We start from the raw sequence: 12548 nt of genomic DNA, 5'->3' as shown, positions 1-12548 counted from the left end.
GAATTGTGTAAATTCAATTGTTTTATGCTTGCTTTCCCTGGCTAGATTTTATTATGTTGAGTTACTTGCGTACATTAATCGTAGTGCCCTGCATTGAGTTTCAGCGGTGATAAGATTCTGCTTCTTAAAAAAAAACATTATATACACATTGACAACATACAGTGCTTTACCGGCAGTACGGGAAAAAAATATCCACCATAAAACACTTAAAGATAAACCGTAGGCTGATTTTGGTGGGTACTGTAAGTCCTTAGCAAAGAAACCTGAAATAAATGCTTACAGACAAATACTTGCTATACAGTGATTTGCCTTATTTATTTTGACAAAACAAGCTACAAAATCTAATACTGAATGAATGCTCCAACAAAATAATTTATTAAGAAAATAAACATGACATCTTGAAAAATATAAATGTATGCCTACTTACACACACACATATATATATATATATACACACACACTCTCGCAGATCTTTCCAAAAACATGTTCACAGATTTTGGATGAGTGACAGGAAGTTAATAAGAAACATAGAAATGGTACCAGGTTCAACAATTGTGGTACAAATTCACATTACACTGCAACACTATTGGTACATGGAGGGCTCTGTGGAGGGAGTGGAGGCAGAATTTCAGACAGGGGACTTCCTGAGAATGAGTCAAGGGAAGAGGCACCGGAGTTCCCACACAGTGGCATCCACTGTCCCACAGAATTGTGGCGCAATAAACTGATCCATATTTGATGCCCTCATTCCACTGAAATAACACAACATAGGCTAACGGTCACAGTGGCCTAAGCAAAAACACAGATGCAGTTTAGAATCCTCTTCAGTGGGGTTGATGGTGGGCTGAGAGCCAATGGGAAAGTAGCGTGGAACTGGAGAGGGTTCTAGAATGTCCAAAGTGCCTTGTGTATACCTCCTCCTCCTTTCTTTTCCACCTAACTGGGATGTAGGATTTCTGTTCTCTGAAGCTGAGGAGAGGAAAATCAGCATCAGTCTTTAAGTAAGAGCACATGCAGATATGAAAATATGTGCATGACACAGGTGGCTCCTTAATAGGGGAGGACGTGCTCATCGTAATGGCTGGAACGGAATTAATGGATTGGTATCAAACATAAAGACATGGTTTCCATGTGTTGGATACCATTCCACTTAATCCATTCCAGCCATTATGAGCAGTCCTTCCCTCACCAGTCTCCTGTGGTGCAGGAGTATATTACTTATTTATGATCACTGAGCATTGGGGTTCTTTATTTCCAGCATCACGAGGATATGCATGTTGCCCTTCCTATCAGACTTTCCATCTGTATGCGTCTTCTTACAAATGATACTGTCCATAAGAATACAAATATGAAAGGATGTAAATTCTGATTTGGTGAGTCAGGTCTCACCAGTGTGTAGTTGTTGGGGGCTATGATGGGGTCTGGCCGGGTGTAGTCTGGGGGGTTTGCAAGGGGGTCGTAGCCGAGGCGGGCGAGCATGGGGGCGATGTCATCCATCTCACGCAGCACATCAGAGGGGATGTGACCCACCCACTTAGACAGGGCGTCTGTGTTTACAGGGTTCACGACCTGGTCTGTGGACCGCTCCACTCTACAGGGGGAGATCAGACAGATATAACATTAGTGTCTGTGTGTTTGTGTGAGACTTGATTCTCCACCTGACCTCTCCAACCTACAAGGGTCTAGACTAATTCCAATGCGTGTGTGCGCGCATCTATTTTTGTCCTGGCTTTGAGAGGTGCATATGGTTATGACAAGATGTAATGATTGCATAAGACAGAAGTATTATATAAAGCAGCTCACTGACTACCACAGCTGGCTTCACATTGTCTCATCTCTCTTCTAAACCTTCCATTAAACCCTCATACATACATACAGCTCCAGACCTGGCTTCAAATACTATTTGAACTCATTTAAAATACTTTATCTGGGATTGTTTGAGCAGAATAGTCAAAAAGGTGAAAAGAAAACCCTGTCCATTTGGCACTCCAGGCAAACAAGAGCAGACACTAAAAGTATTTGAAAATGTCAAATAGTATTTTAACCCAGGTCTGTACTGCACCGCACAGCTGGAAAAACCAGACTGTGACTGACCCCTGTACGCTTCATGAGCATTGTCAGTGTCCACTTATTCTATCATTCGGAAATGGAGGATAACTACCTATTCTTCAGGCATCTCTTTATTGCGAACTATACCATAACGCATCAAACGTCTGGTATGCAATCACCAGAAGATGAGACAAGCGGGTGAGGTATGTGTGTGTGTGTGTGTGTGTGTGAGATTGAGCAGGGAATTTCTGTATGTGTCTATGTGTATTTATTGAGGCAGTGTGTAAGTGAGAGAGAGACGTGTGCGTTGTGAAGACAGACTGTGTAATGTGTGAATCCTGTGTAAGGAGTAATACTAAGTACACCTGTGAGCCATAATCTTCTACAGCAAAGGTTAAAGGGGAAAGGAAATAATGATTCTTAGGAGGGTGCTTGTCATGCATGTACATAAAGACAAACTGGCTCTCTCTTTCGCTCACTTGGACAGCGACACTCCACCGGCCTTGCCAATGAGGTCTTCGTGGTGTAGCACGGCCGGGTCCCATGGCAACCCCAGGAAGCTCAGCAGCTTCCTCATCTCTTCCTCTGGGTGCAGTACCAGCTGCTCGTAGTGCACAGGCAGACAGCTGCCCTCAGGCGCCCCCTGGCACTGGGAGTACATGCCCTCCATCGCATGGCTCCACTTAGTTAGACAGTCCCTGTAACTAGTCAGGTCAAAACCAGAGATGGTCACCTGCAAGAAGAGAGGAGGGAGAAGGAGTCTGTGTTAAAGAGAAATATAGAGAAGAGAGTGAAGTGTCTGGAGAGCTCATGAATGGAAGCTCATCAGACCACAGCATGCAGAGGGAACCCCCTCCCCCACCCCACACAACAGCAGTTGCTACCTTGCGTGAGATCATGGAGTGGACGGTAGCCCTTCCATCCCGTAGCATGAGAACAAACTTGGCCTGGGGGAAAATACGGGCCAGGTAGGACAGAGACTTCAGAGCAAATGGATCCTTGTTACAGAGCCTGGCTGCTGGCTCCCCATGACCTATTATTACCTGGTGGAAGAAATCAATCAATCAATCAAGCAATGAATCAAGACGCAAAGCTATAGAAAATGGTGCAGTTACAATTTAATTACACTGCAGCATCCCAGCCTAGGCAACCCTTCCCATGTTTCAGGATGACCTGATGTAAAGTGAGAAGACAAACAGGAGAGACAAACACCATGGCTAACCTCCAGTAAGAACGCCCGCACTGCTGAGTCCAACACCTGGTCAGTGACCCCGGCCTCGTCCAGTCTGACCCGCTCTCTGGCCGAGCGACTCCAGGTGGCACGCATGGCAAGGAGACGCGGGATCACCCGTGTCTCCTCCCCGCAACGCACTGCATTGTGGGCATCCAGCATGGCCCGCATCAGTGTGGTGCCGCTCCGAGGGAACCCACCAATGAAAATGAGGGGTGTGTCCTCGCCATAGTAAATGGGAGATGCTTGGCTCTGATTGGTGGAGCCCAGGTGGGCATCTGCCCAGGTATGGCGGTGGGCGTGATCAGGGGGAGGGCAGTCGATGCCACTCAGGCCCAGGTAGAGGAGAGAGGCGGAGCAGAGGAGAGCACAGCCCAATAACATGCTCACCTTCTGTCCCCTCATGGTCAGTTAGACTGGAGGTTTATGGGCTGTGGACTGGAGTTAAGAGTAGGAGCTTGGGGTATGATTTGGTATACAATCTGTGGGTTGAGACCTAGAGGGTTGAGAGAGGGGCAAGGGAGAATGACTGAGGCCTTTGGGTAGAAAATAACGTAGTGAGGAACGTAGAGACCCGTCGTCGCTGCCGGTCTAGGACCCCCCCAGGTGGCTCTGAGAGGGGTCCTTTCCAGCTGGGTGCCAGCCCTGTACATATCCTTGATCCACCATACTGGACCTGCAACACACACACGTCAACAATACCCTTAGGAAAGGCTTATTTTTGTTTTTCATTTATATTATTTCTTCTGGTGACCACATACAAAACACGCTATGTTATTACATAATTATTACGCATTACATTTTGGAACAATTTCAGAACAATTGTAGCTTCCTGCATGTGTCCTGTCATTGAACTTCCCAACGAATGACTGAACTAGCTGCCCAAGAGATACAGAAGAGAGTGTGCAGTTGGATTTCTGCAACATTCATATTCCACATCCTGCATTTGGAGAGCCACTAACTACACGGTTACGTTGCCTTCTCGTAAATGCCATCAACTCAATGCTCTCCCTTTCTTCTCACCTCAGTTTCTTTCTTTCCTCTATCCCTCATTGTCACACTCATGTAAAGCCACTAAATGCTACTGTTCCATGTTTTCCTACAGTGACAGCTTGCTCAGCCACACTACAATGCAAAGCAATTTGTTTAAGATCCTATGAGTCACTACAAAACTGAATCAAAAGCCTGCCGAATGCCGATCCTCACATGCTGCAACAATCAACAGTTATATTTACTCTGCTAGCTAGTTTTAGGCTACTAAGAGTTTACACAGTGTTAACGCAGAGTTTGCACCCAAAACAAAAATGTACCTAAAACATTTACAAAGACTGTGTAGCCTAATTTATACATTTTTGTTCATTCCCTTCTGAAAGGCCTAGGTACAAATGCTTTGTACAAGTGGCCTGTATTAGCGAAGTACTTCAAAGTAACTGTCCTGTGTTAAGATTTCTATGAAATATGACCTATAATTAATTAAAATTACAGTGCATTTGTAAAGTATTCAGACCCCTTTCCGTTACAGCCTTATTCTAAAACGGATTCAATAGATTTTCCCCCGTCAATCTACACACAACACCCCATAATGACAAAGCAAAAAAACAGGTTTAGACATTTTGGCAAATGAATTAAAAAAACAAATATCACATTTACATAAGTATTCAGACTCTTTACTTAGTACTTTGTTGAAGTACCTTTGGCAGCGGTTACAGCCCTGATTCTTGTTGAATATGACGTTACAAGCATGACACACCTGTATTTGGCGAGTTTCTCCCATCCTTCTCTGTTGATATCCCTCTAGTGGTGTGGGGGCAGTGATTTGGCAAAGTGGATGTGGTTATATCCTGCCTGGATGGCCCTGTCATGGGGGTAACGTCGGACGGGGCCACAGTGTTCCCGCCCCCCCGTTTCAGCTTCCAGTATCTATTCTGCAATAGTCTATGTGCAGGGAGGCTAGGGTCAGTCTGTCCTATCTGGTGCAATTCTCCTGTCTTATCTGGTGTCCTGTGTGAACTTAAGTATGCTCTCTCCCACTCTACCTCAATGCTCAGCTATGAAAAGCCAACTGACATTTACTCCTGAGGTGCTGAACTGTTGCACCCTCTACAACCACTGATTATTATTTGACCCTGCTGCTCCTTATTTATCAATGTTTGATCATCTCGAAGTACTCTTATAAATCGCCACCCGGCACAGCCAGAAGAGGAATGGCCACCCCTCAAGAGTATGGTTCCTCTCCAGGTTTCTTCCTAGTGTTGGATTCAGGGTAAACTTTGAACATTGAGATATTAGAGAATGATAGATCAGACGCATAGTGTATAAGGAGTGAAAGAAACTGGGTTTTATGTCAGGAGGTAATGGGTCTCCGTAGAAAGACAGATGGCTTTGGAATGTGTTGAGTGGACGGGAGGAGATCACAGGATTGCTATAGGGGAAGCGGATGGACATCTGTGGATTAGGAGAGGTTGAGGTCAGATCCCCTGAAGGGAGTAATAAGGGTTTACATCCACACTTGTTTTTTTTCTTCACCTTTTTACTCCCAAATTTCGTGCTTACAATCTTTTCTCATCGCTGCAACTCCCCAAAGTGCTCGGGAGAGTCCTCTGACCATCAATATGTTTGGAAGAAAAAGGGGGAGGCTTGCAAGCCGAAGAACACCATCCTAACCGTGAAGCACGGGGGTGGCAGTATCATGTTGTGGGGGTGCTTTGCTGCAGGAGGGACTGGTGCACTTCACAAAATAGAAGGCATCATGAGGCAGGAAAATTATGTGGATTTATTGAAGCAACAGCTCAAGACATCAGTCAGGAAGTTAAAGCTTTGTCGCAAATGGGTCTTCCAAATGGACAATGACCCCAAACATACTTCCAAAGTTGTGGCAAAATGGCTTAATGACAACAACGTCAATGTATTGGAGTGGCCATCACAAAGCCTTGACCTCAAACCTATATCAAATTTGTGGGCAGAACTGAAAAAGCGTGTGCGAGCAAGGAGGCCTACAAACCTGACTCAGTTACACCAGCTCTGTCAGGAGGAATGGGCCAAAATTCACCCAACTTATTGTGGGAGCTTGTGGAAGGCTACATGAAACGTTTGACCCAAGTTAAACAATTTAAAAGGCAATGCTATCAAATACTAATTGAGTGTATGTACACTTCTGACCCACTGGGAATGTGATGAAAGAAATAAAAGCTGAAATAAATCATTCTCTCTATTATTCTGACATTTCACATTCTTAAAATAAAGTGGTGATCCTACTGACCTAAAACAGGGAATTTCTACTAGGATTAAATGTCAGGAATTATGAAAAACTGAGTTTAAATGTACTTGGCTAAGGTGTATGTAAACTTCCGACTTCAACTGTATACACTACCACTGGTGGAACCATGCATTTGTTTTATACAGCTGTATGACCCAATAGGTGAATAAACTTGGTTTAAGCTTTACTAGTCGTCCTTGAATGTTAACAGGTTCATTTAGAACCTAACAATGCCAAAACATTTAGGAGATAGAGGTGCTCAAAGTTGGCCCATTTTGCATTCCCCCCATTTTGATATTATTTAAAAGCTTACAAACAGGCTTGTCGAAAGTTATTGAAATCAAATGGAATGACACTCTGGTCTAATAGTGCACTATATAGGAAATAGGGTGCCATTAGGGACTCAAAAATGTAATCTGTCCCAGAATGAAGAGTAGGCTACAGAGCAGTCTCATTGGCTCTCTTCTCCTGTCTGTTCAGTGGATGTGGAGGACTGGGCCTCTGGTTGAAACAGGGAGGCAACACCCACTTTCTGAATTGGAGTACTAGCTAGCCAACTCGTTACATTTCTGACAGATGAGGATGTTGAATGTGAACACTGGACAGAAATTGGTAAATAATAAATGATTATTATTATGTACATTATATAGGCTGTTATTTCAGCATGAGTAGTGTGACGACCACGAATGAGAAGGTTTTGAATTCATTCAGTCTAGTCCAGACACTGCGCTTCCCCTTTCATTTCCAATGAAATAGCCAGCATCAGGTGCGCAATAAGGCGACAGTTGCCATTTAATTTGTTCTATAGTGTGCGTTGTAACCGTGTCTTAAAGCCAACATGGGCGCCGAATCGAATCCACTATTTCCATTATTGGATTACAATTAAATAGTCAAGTCAACGTTAATCTCCGCTGGAGTTCTATGGACGGATTGGCTAGATCTGTACAACCAGTCAGGAGCCCTCAACCACAAACATAGCAAGGCCTATTTGAATGCAGGACTTCAACAGTGTGTGACCATAGGGATGGGATTAGCAAGGCTATGTGAGAATGCACTGTCAAAAAACAGTCCAGAACTGCCATAAATGTGTGTGTTAGAGATTGCCAGGTATGTGATAGCTCAGAACGTGTGTGTGTGTGTGTGTGTAGGATTATTCCACGATTCTCTATCGGACACTGAGCTCCAGGATGTTAACCTACAGTGGCAAGAAAAAGTAGGTGAACCTTTTGGAATTACCTGGATTTCTGCATAAATTGGTCATCAGATTTAATCTGATCTTCATCTAAGTCACAACAATAGACAAACAGTGTGCTTAAACTAATAACACACAAATTGTATTTTTCTTGTCCTATATTGAATACATAATTTAAACATTCACAGTGTAGATTAGAAAAAGTATGTGAACCCCTAGGCTAATGAGTCCTCCAAAAGCTAATTGGAGTCCAATCAATGAGACGAGATTGGAGATGTTGCTTAGAGCTGCCTTGCCCTATAAAAAAACTAAAAAAAATTGAGTTTACTATTCACAAGAAGCATTGCCTGATGTGAACCATGCCTCGAACAAAAGAGATCTCAGAAGACATAAGATTAAGAATTGTTGAGTATCTCTAAAAGCCTTGATGTTCATCAGTCAGCAGTAAGACAAATGGTCTATAAATGGAGAAAGTTCAGCACTGTTGCTGCTCTCCCTAGGAGTGGCCGTCCTGCAAAGAAGACTGCAAGAGCACAGCGCAGAATGCTCAATGAGGTTAAGAAGAATCAGTGTCAGCTAAAGACTTACAGAAATCTCTGGAACACGCTAACATCTCTGTTGACGAGTCCACAATACATAAAACACTAAACAAGAATGGTGTCCATGGGAGGACACCACAGAAGAAGCCACTGCGGTCTGCAGTTTGCAAAAGTGCACCTGGATGTTCCACAGCGCTACTGGCAAAATATTCTGTGGACAAATAAAACTACAGTTGAGTTGTTTGGAAGGAACACACAACACTATGTGTGGAGAAAAAAGGGCACAGCACACCAACATCAAAACCTCATCCCAACTGTAAAGTATGGTGGAGGGAGCATCATGGTTTGGGACTGCTTTGCTCCCTCAGGGCATGGACAGCTTGCTATCATCGACGGAAAAATTTAATCCCAAGTTTATCAAGACATTTTGCAGGAGAATAGGCTATCTGTCCGCCAATTGAAGCTCAACAGAAGTTGGGTTATGCAACAGGACAACGACCCAAAACACAGAAGTAAATCAACAACAGAATGGCTTCAACAGAAGAAAATACACCTTCTGGAGTGGCCCAGTAAGAGTCCTGACTTCAACCCGATTGAGATGCTGTGGCATGACATCAAGAGAGCAGTTCACACCAGACATCCCAAGAATATTGCTGAACTGAAACAGTTTTGTAAAGCGGAATGGTCCAAAATTCCTCCTGACCATTGTGCAGGTCTGATCCGCAACTACAGAAAACATTTGGTTGAGGTTATTGCTGTCAAAGGCGGGTCAACCCGTTATTAAATCCAAGTGTAACGGATGTGAAATGGCTAGCTAGTTAGCGGGTACGCGCTAATAGTGTTTCAATCAGTTACGTCACTTGCTCTGAAACCTAGAAGTAGTGTTGCCCCTGCAAGGGCCGGCTTTTGTGGAGCGATGGGTAACGACGCTTCGTGGGTGTCAGTTGTTGATGTGTGCAGAGGGTCCCTGGTTTGCGCCCGTGTCTGGGGAGGGGACGACGTAAAGTTATACTGTTACATTGGTGCCGTGACCCGGATCACTGGTTGCTGCGGAAAAGGAGGAGGTTGAAAGGGGGGTGAGTGTCAGACTGTTACCATGGTTACACCATGAATATCAGTCTGAAAGTCACAAAAAAAGATGCAAGTCTCTACAAGCCAGAATATTGACTACAATTACATTTACTTTAAGGAATACCTAGTCAGTTGCACAACTAAGTAAGCGTTTCACTGTCAAGTCCACACCAGTTGTATTCTGCACATGTGAGAAATAACATTTTATTTGAATGCATCCAACTGAAATTTGTCTTCCACATTTAACCCAAGCCCTCTGAATCAGAGAGATTGTTGTTGGGGGTTAACTGACTTTCTCAAGGGCAGAACGGCAGATTTTTCCATTTGCCGGCTCGGCGATTCAAACCAGCAACCTTTTGATTACTGGCCCAACGCTCTTAACCACTAGGCTACCTGCCGCCCCATGTACCGGTTGTATATTTTGTTGGTCCTTTTGGCAGTAGGAGGTGGAGAAAGGAAGGCGTTTACCCTACTTTTTGCGGTGTTGGTAGGTTCTGTCCCTTGTATTTTCAATCTGTTGAGGCATTGCTTGTGATGCACAATATGTAAACAATAGTCGAATTTAGTCCACCAAAGCCATCAGTTGGAAGAGGTTTGCTGGTCTGTTAGGCACTGCCATATAGTGCAAGTGTTTGTCACGTGTGAATTGCATTAGTATTGAAATTAAAAACAAGATATATTTACACAAACTAGCATACTGAATGTCTGATTGATGTGGATATTTGTCTCACATTCCTGCCTCCAAAAGGACCAACCACATGGACAACCAGTGAAGCATCATTTTATTCAACATTCTGGTTTGTAGAGGTCATGAGAGGAATCTTCCCTGATCTGAACGCTAATTTCTGCCCGACATATAATGATTTGCAATTCAACGGTGGGTCTTCAGGCTAAGAGAAACTGAACTTGCTGAGGAACTACAACAAACCAACGTTGGGAAATTATGTTTAAATATACTTTCCATTAGATGATACATTCCAAGCCTACATTCAATCGACATTCCAAGCCTACATTCAATCGACAAAGTACATTTAAAATGTATTTAACATTTTTTGACAAGCTAATTTCCAAAAATCAACTAGGGTTATGTAAGCTAGCTAGGCCAGCAATCAACACTAAAAAAAAACAGCACCTCCGGTGAACAGGGGTGTAATCATTAGCTCAAACAGCTGCATTCCGTTATGTAATTAAAATGGGAGACAATTTTGCAACTAAAACGAGGGACAAATTCAAGTAGGACCCTCCCCGTTTCGTTCAGTTTGCTTCCCTTTAAGAAACGTTTTGCAACCGAATCGGCCTAATTAATACACCTCTGGTTAAATCAACAGTATTACTACCTCCAGTGAATTGTGAATACCCAGGAAGTGCAATTGGTAGTAGTTTTGTTTACACAAAACTTCACGGAATCGAATGTGAATATCACTCACCTTAACTGCCGAGAGTCTCTGAAAAAGAAAGGTCCGTTGTATTGTGCAAAATAGAGGAAACTCAACTTCTCAACACAAGCCGCTCAAACAAGATAAATTGTGTAATTTAAACGAGTTTAACTATGGTGTTGTCTTGTCACCAGTCTGAAGTTCAGCCGTATCTACTGTCGTACAACACAACCTAAGTAGAGTAATTCAGCATTCTTAAAAGAAACGCCTGAACAGTGTTTATTTCTTTCTGGTCCTGACGAGAGAAAATAACTATCAGGGAGGTTCTCTTTTGCACTGTTCAACCAATCGAGTAAACGTGGAGGAGGAGTTAAGATGGAGTTTGCCCTTGTTAATGGATGTTAACGTCCAAAAGTAACATCACATGCTCTCTTTCCATTCCTCCTAAAGACCGGATGCTGTCGTTTGACTCCACTGACGGTGTACGGGACAGTTGCCATAAAGGCACTACCACAGCTAGAATAATGAGACAGATATTTAAACGGATGTATAAGTGTGAAGCATCCGGTTTGCCGCTTCCACTCACTACCAAATATGGTGATGAGAGGAAGCCCAGTGGACGGCAGTGGGAGAATAGATGGATTTTTTTTATTGCACACGTACTTCAGGGTAGGCGCTCCCTAACGGAAATATGCAAATATCTGCTAGAACGCGCCAATAGGATCTCGCTAACTCACGATTGGCTCTAACCCTCTTTCCTTGCTTGTTCTGCCCACTATGGCTCATTTGTTCCCATTGGAAACGACAGGCTGTGGTCTATCTTGGGTTAGTTGTAAATTCCCTTTAATATATAGACACTTTCACAGTACAATATGAAGATCGTCTGAAACGGCTTCTCCATAGAAATCCCGATCACACTTGTCGGCGATGTCATATCGCAGCGACGTTGGCTATGCTCATGCGTAGAAACACATAATCAGGTCTAAAGGTAGTCTAGCTCCGAACTGCGCATGGGCAGGCTGTCAAATCAAAGGCACTCCTTCGATATAAAGTAGTTTTTTACAAAAATAAAAACTTACTTAAATGTAACAACTTGGTTTATAGTAAACACAATAGAGAACACCGCTAATTTGATCATACACCGGAGAAAAAMCGCCACCTGATTCCTCATGAGAAGAAATTGAGGAATCTGGACATTCGGTTGATTTAGAAAATCCAGTCAATAGTCTCACACCCAAAAATACAAAAATAATTGTCTTTGCGCGAACTCCAGGTCAACATTGTTAATTTTTTTATATATCTTTTTTTAATTCTCCAGGTCAACAGTCGATGCTGTCTCTGCAAAGATAAACGAAAGAGCCAATGGTCTGGAGAAAATTATCCACGAAAAATCGTTGACCTCTAGACCTCTCTGAATCATGCATAAAATAGTATATAGCTTAAACTTGCAAACACTGCTTCTTCTGATAAATGCACTGCACAGGAGTAGACCATCTCTGACAAGCAAGAGCGCTTAGCTAAAGCAGAGCGATACCGGAGAAGGTGGGGGCTACGGCTTTACGGTGTCCCCGGGGACCACGGTGAGAATGTGAAGCGCATAGGTGGCACCGGACCTCCCCGATGGATGTATGGACATGGCTGTGGATGTCGCTCATCGTATTGGGATGAAGCAAGATGCCATCGGCAGCCGCTCGATCATCAACAAGTTTGCTTTTCGCACAACGAGAGATGCAGTTTGAAAGAAAGCAAAGGAAAGCGCCTTTCTGAAAGATAGATAATTTAGATTCGGTGAGGACCTGACAGCAGCAGCAAAAGCAAAGTTGTGGCCTCTCGT

The 12548-nt window shown here is 43.5% G+C and overlaps 1 protein-coding gene across 1 annotated transcript; it reads right to left on the bottom strand.

Annotated features, from left to right (window-relative positions):
- Positions 1-354: 354 nt before the first annotated feature.
- On the bottom strand, positions 355-11737 carry tpst1l (tyrosylprotein sulfotransferase 1, like). The gene is made up of 6 exons (XM_023968198.2): positions 10766-11737; positions 3272-3956; positions 2934-3092; positions 2529-2782; positions 1390-1591; positions 355-969 (listed from the first exon to the last, which is right to left on the bottom strand). The coding sequence occupies exons 2-6, from the start codon at positions 3683-3685 to the stop codon at positions 937-939; spliced, it is 1062 nt and encodes a 353-aa protein (XP_023823966.1). The 5' UTR covers positions 3686-3956; positions 10766-11737; the 3' UTR covers positions 355-936.
- Positions 11738-12548: the final 811 nt, after the last annotated feature.

The sequence above is a fragment of the Salvelinus sp. IW2-2015 genome, linkage group LG23, assembly GCF_002910315.2.
Source record: "Salvelinus sp. IW2-2015 linkage group LG23, ASM291031v2, whole genome shotgun sequence".
Classification (NCBI taxonomy): Eukaryota; Metazoa; Chordata; class Actinopteri; order Salmoniformes; family Salmonidae; genus Salvelinus; species Salvelinus sp. IW2-2015.
The sequence above is the reverse complement of the archived record's forward strand: the minus strand, read 5'-3'. Positions and strand labels throughout refer to the sequence as shown.